General features: G+C 51.0%; 1 protein-coding gene across 5 annotated transcripts in view; it reads right to left on the minus strand.

The window, feature by feature from the left end:
- Positions 1-15,038, minus strand: part of MLLT6 (MLLT6, PHD finger containing) — a 46,643-nt gene that overhangs the window by 14,879 nt on the left and 16,726 nt on the right. For all 5 annotated transcript variants that reach the window (XM_027806562.2, XM_027806561.2, XM_055697472.1 and 2 more), the window contains exons 8-9: positions 8,440-8,538; positions 433-607 (exon numbers count right to left, since the gene is read on the minus strand). In XM_027806562.2, coding sequence (XP_027662363.2) covers positions 433-607; positions 8,440-8,538 — 274 coding nt within the window. The remainder of the gene's footprint in view (positions 1-432; positions 608-8,439; positions 8,539-15,038) is intronic.

Genomic DNA, 15,038 nt, shown 5'->3' on the forward strand with positions numbered 1-15,038 from the left:
TCAAAGCTCAGGGGAGCCTGGATATCAGGTTTTGGCTCGGGTCTCTCCACTAGTACTCCTTAAAACACTGCTGCAGACAGTACCACCTACGGAGGAGAGGGCAGGTGCTGCCCATATTGCTTGTGCACCGTATCCTTTCCCTCCTCCCTCCCCTCAGACATCTGGATCTGTTTTTCCTTGCAGTGCAGCAGGCCTGCACAGGAGGGGATCTGTAACACTCATCCAACTCAGTTCTTCCCTCCGTGCCTGCAGTTAGTAGCAATAAGACCTTTCCTTTTCTCTTCAAGGGGTTAAAGAAATAGCCATGAGCAAAACTTTCCCAGCACTAGCTGCTGAATGGGTACCTTTACAGACACAGAGGCATCAACGAGGGGCAAAGCAAAACATCACCCCCCTTCTCCCCGCCTCTCTTCCTCCTCCTTCACCCCTTACCTGCAGGCTGGAAGGTCCCGCTGGATGAAGCTGAGCTGAAGCCAACTGAGCTTTTCCCGCTCCCTGTCTTTTTCCCCTTGTGGCTGCTGCCATGGCTTGAGGACTTCCTGCCTTTCACCTCCGACCTGCCGACCTCTGAGGCCTCTTTGCTCCCCTCATGGTGGCTGGTAGAGCCCTGGCAGCAGCAAACACAAAGGTGACTCAGGCCAGATGTGGCCACAGCAGGGGCTCTTTTTACCAATTTCCCCTTAAGAGAAGTAATTGCCCCCTCTGCCCACAAAGCGATGGCCAGGTCATGTTACTCAGGAGAGAAAAGCAACATTTTCTTCTACTGCTGCTTGGTGGCACCGGGCTTTATACTCTTGGGGATTATACTCATCCCATCTAACCGCAGGAAATTAAACAGGGCACAGACAGAGATTCCCCGCATCATCAGCAGAGGTGAGCACCTCAGAGGGTTATTCAGCCCAAGTAAAATCTGATTTTGGCTGTGATTCAAACATCTATTTCAGCTGCATCTCTCAGGTGTGCTGTTCTCAGCAAGGTCAATCCACCTGGGGGAACTTGCTCATCCTTGTGCTGTGGCAGGAGCTTCCCCGGGTTCCCTAAAGCAGCTCCACTGCCAGCCCAGGGCTTTCCAAATCTACTGCAGTAAATATTTCACAGTGACACTGTTAAAGCAGCATCTGCCCATGCAGCGACAGATGCTATCCAAACCCCATATAAGCCTGCAGGAGACAGGGAGAGCAAGCGGGATGAAGAGGCTGGCCAGATGCTAGGAAATCCAGGAGCCTGGGACGAGAGAGAGAAGTGTGGGAGTTTAGCAGGGGGAGAGTGGAATGAACTGAAAACCAGATCCCCCGGGGCACCCGTGCTAGGATATGAAACCTTCACCTTCAAGTCACTTCAAAGCCAAACTAGCAGTGTTCAAAGATCGCTTCTTGCGAGGTATTACTGCAACCAATCAATATTATAGATATAACTCTAACGTGATGGCTACAGCCCAAAATATAACACCTGTACGTTAGTGCAAACACCTTGTATTTCTTACTGAGTAGATACAAGGAAGACACAGAGAAGCACAATACCTTTCTTACATTCCACTATCCCTGACTCCAGATGACCTCTTCTTGGGGAGAGCTAAAGAAAAAAGGGCTTGTAATGCAGACTCATGAATGCCCAGATAAAAATCTTTCCCCATTCCTCCCACATGGTTTAATCACTCTGCACAATGCAACAGCTGGCAGCCTAACACACACCAGATGTGCTGGGAATATGAAAGACAGGAGGAAGGGAGTGGTGGAAATTAGGGGGGAGAGGAGGGGGAATCTGTATTTTCTCATCACAGACTCCTGGATGTAGGAGATTAAGCCTTCTTGATTTATGAGCTCAGAGGGAGCATGAAAATCTTTCCGACTTTCCACATCTGCCTGGGGAGGGAAAGGAGAGCAGTGTCTGGGGGCTATGGGAAGTCCTGAGACTGCTCACGAAGTCGCAGGAACGAGATGGCTCATGTCTCAGCAGAAATGCAAAACCCTGAGTTTTCCTCCCATAAATTCACCTCTTCGGAGCTCCGCACAAGGTGCACGAGGCCACAGAAGGGCAGGGGGAAACCACATGAGAAGACCTGTTCTAAATCCAGAGTGTCAGGAAGGGAGTGCAGGGCAAGTAATGAATTAGTGCAGGGTGGAAGAGGGAAATCTGAGCTGGCAAATAAATCTTAATTGCAAAATTAAAGGAAAAAAAATTAAAAAAAAGAAGGTAAGAGAGGCTGAGCTGGCTCAGTTGAAGGCAGTGAACGGACAGACACTCACCTGTGGGGCTGATCTGACCCCACAGACCTCCCTGAGAGACTCCCAGAGATTTTCAGAGCAGGCTTTTCCCACCTCCTGCCAAATGCTATCCCAGATACTGCTTGCCAAACAGGTCATGGCAGACAGATCTGTATGGCACTACCACAAGCCCTCCTTCCCCACCACAAAAGGCCCTTCTCTAGCAGCCATTCCAGAGAGCCTGAATTTGGGGCAAAGGCCCAAGCATTGCAGCCGAGGAGCAAAGAGAGGGAAACTGAAACCACACAAAATCACTTCCCCTCTCTGAGCCTCTATTTCTTTCCCACTCTGCTCCATGGAGCCTGCAAGCTCTGTGTGGCAGCGGAGCCTTCCAGGAGACACACGTGGACTGCCAAGCACAACACGGCCTTGATCTGAAAGGGGAGGGGTCTCCTATCATAATGCCAATATTAATAACAGTAATGAGAGCTGCAGTCCCATTGCCTCCCTAACGAAGGAGATTCTCCAGCGCAGGGCTGCTGCCTAGAGGGAGCAGGACTGGAGAAAGCTGCATGTCTGCCGCTTGTGCATAAACAGAGGTTTCAATCTCTGGATCATCGGCTTTTCTCTAGCATGGAAATCCACGTGTGTGTGTGTGTGTGTGTGTGTGTGCAGAAACACTGATATTTTGTGTGCTGCAAACAGGTGTAGGGGGGGAGGGCATGCTGCAGAGGAAAAAAAACATAGGGAACCACCGAGGAAGTGAGAGCTCTCTTTCAAAATGAGGCAGCAGCTACATTTTGAAGGTCTATTTAAAGCAACCAAGTGAAAAATGTCACCAGAATAAATCTGCTGCCCCAGCTGGAGGTGACAGTCTGATGGGGAAACTCCTGCCTCAAACCTGGAGCCAGGAGAAGTGAGACGAAGTCGCGCAGGCACCCAAGCACGGGTAGGCATGCATCTCTTCTCCCCCCCCCCCGCCGCTCCCCCCCCCCCCCCGCCCCCCGCACTCGCCATCCCCCAAGGGGCTGTACCTGTTTCCTGGCCCCTCTGTGACACTGTGCAGCACCCAAGCTCTTCATTCATTAATTTATTTATGGGAAATCAGAAGAGCATCACTTTGCCTCCTGATTGGCGGGACGAGCTCCTAGAGGGAACCACTGACAAAATACAGAAGGGGTGGGGGAGGCTGGTGCCTCCGCGTCAGAAACACGGAGCAGCTTTGCCCTGGATTAAACTACTGGTGAGGGGAAGCAGGGAGGATGCGAATGAGGAACAATGCAAGGGGAGCAGGAGCTCCTCCAGCCCACGCACCACAGAGTGATGTGCTGAAGCAGCCACCCAGGCAAGCTGTAAGCATCAGCTGCCTCTCCACGCCAGGTCAGACCCGTCTCCATCAGGAGCTCTGGGCACAGGCTACAGCACGTCTGCGTCTGAGCCACTCTCAGCCTTCACCACGTCCCTTCCCTCAACCTCAAGATCAGGCAGCACTGTGCTGCTGTTCTTTCTAGGTGGGGATAGGACACAGAGATGGGCTGAAGACCATCTTTTTAAGTCCCTGATGTCACTGGCAAATTCCCACTCGGGTCAGGACAAGGGATGCTAAAACGCTCAGGGATTCTTACCACAAATATCCATGCTGAGACATGCTTTGATTAAAAAGGGTAATAATCATCAGCCTTCTCCCACAAACCCCTACCCCATCGCAGTGACTGTGAATCTGCCTGAGCCAGGCACAGTGCAGAGGTTCCCAGGATCTGTCAGCTCTAGGCCAGTCCTGGGTAGATGCCGAGAGCTCAAATAACAGTGGGAAACCTGGAAAGTCTCCCTGCCTCCGGTGGCGTCTGCAATCGTGAGCTCTTTGCTCTGCTGCGCTCCCTCTCCAGCACCTGACCAGGAGCGGGTGGGTGCGGGGAGGCCTTGGCATCTACGGTTTAGATTACAAAACCCAGAGCAAGCCAGATGTTGCAGCCCAAAACACGTAGCATGTGTGAGTGTGTGTCAACAAGTGATCATGATGTCTGCAGCTGGCAGAAGAAGGCAGCTGGGGTGGCTTGCAATCCTGCAGATTTACTGCAAGTGCAACAGAGAGTGGCAGGATGGCTCCCCAGGGGCATTTGCAGGGGGAGGGGAGAGGCAGGCTGCTTGCTGTTCGGCTGCTCACAAACCAAGAGCCCAGCACCAGGCACCAGCTACACGGAGAGATCCCGAGCACAGAAACTGCCTCCTGAATTTGTCTGGCGGTGTGTGTGATGACAGAGACGGAGCAGCCCTGGCTGCCAAGACTTACTGGTGAGACTCATTGCTCCTGCCCTGGCAAGAAACCCTCCCCTACTGCAGGCCCGCTCCATGAATGCCATCTTTCCAACAGGCTGTTCAAAAGCGTTACTGGTTGGCAGCATTTTGGTAGTTTTGGATAGACCCCGTGAAATAGCCAGAAACTGTTACAACCAGAAACCCTGACCCAGAGGGGATGTTTTCTGCCTCCTTCCCACTCCCCCAAAAGTCTGTAGGAGCTCCAAGTAGCCAGCATGACAATGAATGAGAGCCTATATCCAGCACAAATTCACTCTCTACAATCCCCCCCAATCCACCCAAAAGCTCTGGAGCCCCACCGGGGGATTTTCACCAGGTCAGCTGCTCCGCCGGCTCTCTGGCAGGAATACTCCTGTGCCCCACGAGCAAGGTCTCCTGCCCCTCTTCAAGAGCGATGAGAATTGCATCGCCCAAAGACACTTTTCAGAGGCAGGAGATGAGCTCGGAAGAGGTATTATGAAGAGTCATTTGCATGCTGTGAATTCACACCCTAGTTTCACTTTCCGGTGTAGATGGGAGCTGAGGCCACCACTGTGTTTTCAGTATGTTTATCCGCTAAACCGGAGTGAGGCAGTGAGAGCTTGTCACTGCACAGACAGGACACAGAGGACTGGCAGAGTCCAAGTGTCAGATATTAATGGTGTTCAGATTCCTAGGAGATGCAGGGAAGCACTCAGTAAGATGTTAAAAAATCTGGCAGAAGTCAGAGGTCTAGCACAATTGATTTCCAGAGGAAGACTGAAACCACATCAAAGGATCCTCTTCATAACTAAATGGTTCAAGAGGGGAGCACATGGTGGACTATATATTAGGTGAAAATTGGAACTGAAAAATAAATCTGGATTGCAAAATTAAAGAAAAATGTGAAGCCAGAGGCCAGGCTGCCTGAGGGAACAAGGAAGTAGAATATACCACCGTTCCTCCAAAACATAGTTACAGTGCTGTCAGCCTAACGTGGTGAAGTAGCTTAAAAAGTGCTACTATAGAGAACTATAGCTCTCAAAATCCATTTTTAAAGGGTTGCTGAAAGTTCCAGAGGACTTTGGTGGCAACATCAGATGCTGGGGCTCAGATGTCTGTTGCCCCAGGCTCCATTTAGGCTAAGCAAACCGGGTGCAGACTGGAGCATGGCTTCAGGTACTAGTAACACCTCTCCCTGGCCTGGTGGCTGGTGCCACGCTAAGGTCTGCCCACAGCCCCGGTGCCCAAGGGGCAAACAGTGCCAGGACCCTTCTGCTGATTCGCCTGACTCATGCTCCTGCTCTTCATTGCTGGCTCCAAACCACTGGCGATGCTCAGTGCCTCCAGTCCCAACCCTGTTCCAGCCCAGCCTGCGCACCATGACGGGAGCCTGGGACTCACCGCGTGTGGTGCCGCTTTGGCTACGGTGCAAGCAGCGCAGTGAGCCGGCAGCACAGGTCTGGCGTGGACATCAAGGGCTGCACCAGCCTCCTGCGGCTCTGCACGGCTGCTCGGGACCACTGTCCTCCCAGGAGCCTGGACATGACCATCTGCCCTCACTGCTGCATGTCATTAAGATCTGCTCTCACCCAGCTGCTCCCCACGAAAGACTAGGAGCTGTGTCACCTGCAGGGATTATCCCTCGGGATTTTATGCTCTGTTCATTGGGTAACTTGGAGAAGACAACGGAGGCAATAACTATTTGCCCAAGATCATGCAAATGGTAGAGAGGAAGAGACCCCAGGGCTCTTCAGACTCTAGCCATGGCCCATCAGGGACCAGCAATGCTCTTCTGTGTAGCCACACCGTTAGCGTTTGGCTTGCTGCATCTACCCTACCTGCTCCCCAGTACACTCTACTGGGATAAGCTGTACTAATCTAAGATCCAGAAAGGACAAAGATGGTTTTGGCTTCCAAGAGGAAACCTGTTTGGACATGCTACATTAATGGGTCTCAAGGTTTTACACTAGTCTGGCCTGTGCAATGTTACACTGGTGCAACTATCCAGACAGCCTCATACAACCACCCCTGAGGGGTTTCTGCAGGGTTGTAGCAGGCTGCTAAGCCACTCTTAAATGTGATCTGGAGCGAGTACCTCCGGTAACAGAGTCTGAACAATGCTTTGGGATCTATGCACAAAAAAGCAAGGGAAATATACTCTCTGTTATGAGGATTAATAATAACTCCCTAGGGAAACACTAAAACCCTGTCACTCAACTACAGCTACAGTAATTAGGATCTCCTGAATTTTAGCTTACAAAGAGTTGAAAGCTGCCTGTAAAACTGAATTGCACCCTTCCCTCCTTATTTATAAAGGTCTGGCAGGGCTTTGGAGGAGACAGTGGGTAATTGTCTAACAACCACTCTAGCTGGCCAAGAGTCAGGTTTTGGATTTCAGTTCAGCTTGAAAATAATCTTCTTAGGCCATCAGGTCCTGACAGCTCTGTTAACTGGGTGAATCTGCTGTTCCCAAAAGCCAGAGCTGCGCTGCCCTAACATGAGTACAGGTGAATCAAGAGTGATTGCCACTCAGAGGCTGTTCCTCCGCTCCGTCCCGCTGTAACTTTCTGCTTCTCCCAGCCTGAGAACCATGAGACCAGCTTTGCCATTTCAGCTCTGACCTACATCTACTCCCTGCTTCCAGGCTCGGCCTTGCACAGAACATAGAAAATCCTCTTCAGCCCTAACCCAAAGCAACCCTGGGCTGACTGGCAGGAGCTTTCGCTCTTCCAGACTGCCCCTGCAGTGCTTGTCACATATGCAGACACTGCTAGCCTGTGAATTTTCATTTTCACAAGGCAGTCCTGCCACGTAAAGGACACCCAAGCCTTTCCAAGTAGCATTTCTGTGCGCAAAAGGACATTCCTGCAACATGTTGTTTATTTGTTCTAGCAGGAGCTTGGCCCTAGTCCTACTCTCACTTATACCAGAACAGCCCTGCTAAGGAATTGCATTAATTTACATTCCCACTACAGAGGAGAGCGCAACTCCAAAGGTCCAGGCGCTAGAGTAACCTCACTTGTTCCCCGACCCTAAACAACTGCAAACTTGGCCTTCACCTTGTTGCATGCAAGCTCGAGGCAAGTTCAACTTTGTCTACTCTGCATTACTGGTGTTTGGGGCTGGCACAAATTACAGAAAACTCAGGGCTATCCTGATTTACAGCCAGGTGCAAGAGTCCATGTCAGCAGCACGACTTCAGCAGCGAAGAGCAGAAATACACCGACATCCTGACTGCGCCCCACCAGCCCTGGGTGCTGAGAAGATAAACCCACACAAGTGACATCTTCCCAGCAGGAAACTAGACTGCTTCTACACCTCAGGTGCAAAACAGGCCACCACACTGTGCCCCTCTGCCTGAATTTTCCTGAAATGGAGAAACTAAATAGAAACCAGCCTCCCATTGTCTCACATAGAAAAGCTGCCTCTATTATGCACTTTGAAGATCTTACGAGCTTCTAAGATTGTCTATTTTTTTTTCCCCTCAGCTGCATCAGTTTGCCTAATAAAGGATAACACCTCCCACAAGCTTTACCTTGCTTATCTACCTGCCTGAGCTTTTTACGATGTGGCAGCAGCAAAGGCCAAAGTGTGGATATTTATCTATTCTGCAAGAGCTTCAAATCTGAACATCTGCTGCAAACCAGGCTGGCACTTACAGCTCAGTCACCTGGGAGTTTAGCTCCATGATAGTGTCGTCAGTGCTGACAGAAATCAAGACAGCTGCCATGTTAAAATTCCCAAGGTGGGCATCAAGGTGGGGAGGCAGGCAGAGAGAACGAGAATGTGACGAATCAGGAATCGAAATAAATGGACAAAAGCCCTTTCTCTGCTCTTCTGCCCTGTCCTCCCCACTTCCCAGGAAAGCCAGAGTCAATGGTTTCCCACTGCGGCCCCCCCCCCCCCCCCCCCCCGGCCCAGGTCTGCATTCACACACTCACACCCTGTTGTTTGGTACCTTCTCTGCAGCGACGGACACCGAGGATGGGGTAAGGCTGGTGGGAGACTCCGGACGTTTTTTGTGCTTCTGTTTAGGTCTTTCTTTGTCCTTCCGACTCTGCAAAAGAAATCAGAGAGTACTGGAAGGCTAACTTTTCTTCTGCTGAGAATAGCAGTTGTAAGGGAAAAGAAAGGAGGGTGTGTAGGGGTGGATTTACAACCATACATTCATATTCCTCTTTCCTTCTCCACCCATCCACACTAGCCCAGTATTCCTTCCCCCACATCCCAGCTCCTGGCTGGGAGCGTCCTGCTATCTCTACCCCAGCTGCAGCCAACATCTGGAGTGCAGAGTATCAACAGAAGCCCCCAAATCAGTTTATGGTAAGATGATAGGGAAGGACTTAACAAGCTCTGGCTGATTTCAAGAAACGTGAGCTTTCCTCTTGCTATTTCCCCAAAGGGACTCTGTGCCCCCTTCCCCTCACTCTCTACCTCCTTCAAGGGTTTCTCAAATCCACCCTGCACAGACAATGAGAGAATCTTGATTTCAGCACGTGTTGCAGACGCACAGGTAAAGAGAACAGTCCGTGGAGATCTCAGAGCCTAGGCTTGAACCTAACCTAGAGGTCCCTCACATCTCCCCTCCCAACAGAGACAGCTGGTCTGGGTCCATCTCTGCTAACAGGAGACAGACCATTTTTCTTCAGACTGATTTCTTCATCCTGTTTCTTGCCCTCACTAAAACCCCAGAAACACGGGATTCTTCAAATTGCAAACCAAGGAAAAATCATGTCCTGAGAAACACTGAGTCCTACCTACCCTGATTTTATATTCTCTTGGGGAATGGACTGTAACCAAGGAGGTTACTCTTACATAGTGTTATCTGGATGTTTATGCTAAACCAGACACGTTTTCAGCGAAAGGACTGAAAATGTAGGCCTACGCGACACCAAGTCAGGGGGGCTGGAGGATGCGCAGGCCAGCTGGGATACAGGATGGATGGATGGACAGACAGAAGATCATGCTCCATTACACACTCCTGCTTCCTCCTTGTCTTCCTCAGGTGCATGCTCCCATGGGAACAGACTCAGCTGACTACAGGAGCTTCTCCATGCTACTGATGTCAGCTAAAGATGAGGCCTTCTTCACTGAAGCTGCAGAAACTTTGCTCTGTTCCAAACTTCCCAGTGTCATCACTGGTGTGTGGACTGAGAGCTGCTGTCAGATGTGTGCAGGGCTTAGAAAAATCCATCCTCCTTTCTCCGAGACCTTTTTGTGGGAGAGAATGCCTGTGCTGGTACAACCCCATTGCATAGGCATTTTATTCTAGAAGCTGAAGTCCTCAGTCTGGACCAAAGGTGTGTTGAGAACAGAACAGTCACATCAAAATTCATTGACTCTCCAGAAAGATGCCGACTGCTTCCTCATGCAGGCAAAGCCCTGAGGCTACAGCTGCCAGCACATGCCAAAGTTGGGATGCTGTCAGGGGAAGATGCAATTGCAGCAAATATATGAGCTTCACTGTGTGTTTTGGGGGAGGAGAGAAGAGAGTGGAATAATTAGCTTAGGAAACAACACATTAAATGGGGAAAAAAAGGGGCAGGAAGAAGGCAGGGTGGGAGGAAAAGGCTGGAGAAGGCAGGCATGAAGCAAAGCAGAGGTGAAGCAAAAGTGCTCCAGAAACCAGCACCTTCCAGTGTGGGTTTGGCTGAATTTTCATTGCACTTGAGAAGGCGGCCCACGCTGCAGCCACCAGGGACCCTGCCAATGTAAACCTGCCACAATGCCACAGAAGTTTCCACTGGGATGAGCTGGTGAAGAAAGGAGGCAAATCCAGCCTAGGGTTTCACTGCAGTTGCTGAGTGCCCAACCAACACTGCCAACATCCATCATTTTATCACAAGACTCCTGGCATTTGGCATATCTGTTAAAGCCTCTCTGTTCCTAGAGCTACAGGATTTTACAAGAATCTCTGTTTTCTTTTTTTCCCCTTTCTTTAACACACATTTCCAGCTTTGGCAGTGAACAAGGAAAACTTGAAAATGTTATTTCTACAGACTAAGTGCCGAAAGACAAATTAAAATTAAATCTTTACTAAATCTCATAATGTTTTAAATACTTGGGGGCTTCTCGTGCTATAAATTCTAAGTCTCATGGGTCTTCTAGGACAGGAAGATGTGGAAACCGTGGCCCAGTTAGCTAAGTAGCTTGTCACAGACCATGTGCACATCAGTGTTCATTATTGCAATAGTAGTAACACTTCGCACTCAATAGCACACAGCAGAGAGTTTCAACGAGCTGAAGAGAGGTTTTTAATATCTACATCTCATTTTACAAATGGGGAAACCAGGGCACACAGGATGAGAACGTGCTGATATTTCACAGAAAGTCATCCATAAATTCAGAAAGAAAAGTCAGGAATCTCCACCCTACCTGGACACACACTCACCTACTTACAGATGCTGCGAGTGCCACTCACGGAAGCCAGAAATGGAAAACAGGGGCCAGACACCTCATTACAATACATTTTGCCAAATAACTGCACAAACCCTGTTCCTTACACTTTCTGAATACCACAACGCTTGTTCTCTCATTTTCAGATCCCAAATGCATTTCAATCATCAAGTTGCAACAAGAGGGAATAAGATACACTGCTGCAAATGCCAGTGAGACAGCACTATAATGATTTAATTTCATGTATCATGGTCAAGACGAGACAAGGCAGAGCCAAGTCATTTTGGCTAATGACAATGAACCTACACACCTACATACATACACACATGCACATGCGTGGGGAAAGGCAGAAATGTCCTGACTATTGCCACAGTAAACCACAAAACCTCCCACAACTGCATTGCGATGGCAACCACCAAACTCACATCCTCCAGCTTCAACATCCTGGCTGTCTCCTGTCGGAAAAATCTCCCTTTGCTGTCGGCAGCGCAGAGACTACAACAGCTAACTGAGCAGTCCTCTGGTTATATGTAGGAGTGCATACATATGTACATATTCAGCAAGAACCCTGCCTGCACAATAGGGACCAGATTTCTGGAATGTTTCAGATCCTATTTAGATGCTTGAATAAACGGTCAGGTTTTCCAAAAAGCTAAACACTGGGTATTGAGCTCTTTTGAAGATCTGGCCCTGACTACATGTGCTGAGCAACTGCACTCTTTTAACTATTTAGAAAATCTGTCCCGCACAGACCAGGACTGCATTGAAACCAGAACCACCACAGCCTGACAAGGAGCTCAGCTGCACTTGTGCTCCGTGTCCCTGCGCACAGTGCCAGGCCATGCCCACAAGCACACCTTGCTCCTCCGGTGTGCTCACCAAGAACGTCTGCCTGTCCCACACATCCTCTACATGCTCTCTGTGCTGCTTCTGCCCAGGCAGAGCAGAAGCCCACAGGACAGGACGCCCAGGAGCTCTCTGGGCTGCAGCCCTTCAGCTTTGCACAGCCTGGGTGTTTGCCGCCTTCCCACCTCTCCCACCTCCCCACCCTCCAGTTACTCTCTAATACTTCTGGGTACGCAAAAAGGCAATAGGATCTGACATCTTCTTCAATATTACGGGGGAAATGCGGTGCCCTGCGCTAAACAGGCAGGACGATTAACTAGGTTACCCCACGGACACTTTGCAGATGGGGCAGGCTGCCCCCACATCAAGGCACTGCTGGCAAGGTTATGCCGACTGCCCGCAGAGACCAAGGTCCTGAGAGAGTCAGGGTGCTCAGTCACTCCTGGCTATCTTGCCTGTGTTGACAGGCCCTCAGACAACCCAGGGCGTTCCCCAACTTGCACCACAGGCTTTTTAAACGTGTGGGTTCTCTCCAGGAACCGGAAGGCTCCAAATGCTTCCTGCAAGAGCCGCAGGGTGCAAAGGGAGGGCAGGGCAAGGGGAGAGGGGGAAAACAGCACTTGGTCCCCTGTCTCTGAAATGTCCCCTCCCCACCTGGCTCTTCTGCATCCAGCACTTCATCTCCCCAGCACAGAGGCACTCTCCTCTGCAGAGCCTCCTTCCAGGAAACTTCACAGCCAATATAGCTGCTACCACCGGCCCAGCCTGCCCACAGAGACCTCCCTGGCTGTGCCACGAAGCTGGAGTCAGGGGAAGGGGAGGGAGGGAGGATGCACTGTGAGAGCCGGAAAGCTTTCAACACCCCCATCCCATCTTTGCAAGCAAAAGCCGAGCCCTACCTTGCAGCCGCTCGGCGCTCCCTGCAGCAGGCTGGCTGGCTTGGTCTGCAGGGAACGTGAACCTGCCCCCAGCAACAAACTTCACGGAAAACAAACTCTCTCCATGCAGGACTGAGCAGCTGGGGCTTGGCATGTGGGCACGGAGCAGGCCAGGCCTGCGGCGGGGGGAGCGCGGCTGCATCAGGGGGGGCGTGCCGGCGACACAATCTCCCTTCGAGCTCCCCAGCGCTGGAGGAACGAAACGGGATCTCTCGCTGCCAAAAAGGGTTGTACACAGCTCCTCCTGTTCCCCCCCACTGCCATCTCCCCTTCCACGAGCCCCCTCTTTTAATCTGCTGGACACCAGCAATTGGATCATTAAAAGTAGATTGGGCAGGGGAAGGAGGGAGGGAAGAGCTGGGAAGAGCCAAGTGGGCTCTGCTGCTCCCTCCCTCTTTCCCAGGCTCTCTGAACTCCCTCACCCGGAGAAGGAGGCCTGGCTTTGGGCTGCAGCCATGGCAGCCGCAGCGAGGAGGAAGGCAGCACCGGACAGAGGGACACTGAGTCCCTGCCTGCAACCTCACTCACACCGGGGCCGTGCTGGGGATTTCGTGGGTTTGCCTTGAGACACCCTCTGAGCGCAGGAGGGTTTTTACACAAGGACAGACAGAGAGCCCTGGCTGGGCTTTGTGCGCTCTCAAATTATTGCTGCACCCCCTGCTAATGGAAGGATTTGCTGGGGGCGGTTAAACACCCACGTAACAAGAGGCCACAGAATGCCAGCCAAGGATGCTGTGAAACAAGGCTATTCTGGCTAGATTAGAGAAGATTTAGACTCAGTACGCCTTCCCCTCCCAAAAAAATAAATCTGTGCTGGTCTTGCAAGCAGCCACCTGCATATCACTTGAAAAAAACTTCCACTTTGCCCATCGATGCCTGCGTGGACACAAAACTCCAAGATGCACACCGCCATCACCAACTCGAATGCAAACACAAAGCCCCACACAGACCCACCGGGTTTGTATTTCAGCCCAGTACAATTTGTCCAGTGTGCTGGATCTGCCAGGCCGGATCCCTGGCTCGTTTCCTCCACTGGCACCAGGTCTAGATGGACAGGCAATGGCAGCTTGGAGGCAGGCTCTGCCATGCATCTGCTCAGACGTCATGGGACCGGGGGCTCGTACACTACCCTGGCTGGTGCTCAGGGGGGCAGGACACACACAGTCCCTGTACCCCAATAAAGCTGTCCCCTGCCATGCCTAGGGAAGCAGTTCGGGAGCCAAAGGTGTGTTAGGATTGTGGAGAACTGCCTCTGTACCTAGACTGGAGGAACAGCTGCAGGTAGGCTTATTTGCTCCAAGTGCCTGCCTCACTTTCCTGTGTCACAGGGCAGGGACCGTGCCTCTCAGAACAACGTCCCATATCCAAATTAAAAGTTCCCTGATCTTGCTTATGGGTTCCAGGTGTTCACTAAAAGTAACACTGGACAAGCATCTCCCTCCATGGTGTATACGCCTAAAAATGTTGTAGTGCATGTGCTCCTGTCTGCTCCTGGTGTGACAAATTTCATTCCACAGAGCATGGTAATTTTTTTCTATGCATTTCAAGCAGACAATATAGGTGACAGAACATCTGTACTTCATTCAACCCCTGTGCGTCATCCAGCATTTTCTTGGTATTTAGCTATTGTTTTCTTTCTTTCTTTTTTCTTTCTTTTTTTAAACAAACAAACCCCGCAAAGGCTCCCACAGGGTAGAGCACACACATTGCTATACCAACCCCAAAGAAATAAATGGGGCCGGTTTTGCTAAGGCCTGGTATGTTCTGAGGAAAAACCAAAGCCTGGAGCTTTCCCATTTTCAGGACAGCACCGAAGGAAATGCTTGGGCTGGTATCATTTGTGCCTGCAAGAGGCAGGGGATGCCGATGCTGGCTTGCAGTCCACATCACAATTGTCCCTTGTTCCACAGAGAACAAGACTCTTCACAAATGCTGAACTGTTTTACAGCAGGGCTTAGGAATCCAAATCCCAAGTCTTTGCTGTCTTACTGAAGCCACTGGGTTAAATCCTGTGCCCCTCACTTAGTCGTTAACTCAGCCAGAGTTTTGCTCTGTAAAGCCTAAGTAAACAGCCACAGCCCTGCACTGGAAGGGAGCTGTCAGGCACTGAGCTCCTTCTGGAGCGGAGAGCCAGGAGCACCTGCAACCCAGGGACTCACACACGCTCCACTCTGCCGCCGAGTGATCAGCTCCCCTGCAACGCCTCCGGCTCTGGGAGGAAGGGACCAGCCAGCTGCACAGCTGGACAGGCTCAAAAAAAAGCTGTTCTACTTCAGGTCAGCGCAGCAGCACACCCAGTTCCTCTGAAACATGTGCAGTTAGATCATGCACTGCTAGTCACGTACTCCAAAACCATGTGGGAAGGAACAGATCAACC

This window comes from Falco cherrug, chromosome 20 (genome assembly GCF_023634085.1).
Source record: "Falco cherrug isolate bFalChe1 chromosome 20, bFalChe1.pri, whole genome shotgun sequence".
Classification (NCBI taxonomy): domain Eukaryota; kingdom Metazoa; phylum Chordata; class Aves; order Falconiformes; family Falconidae; genus Falco; species Falco cherrug.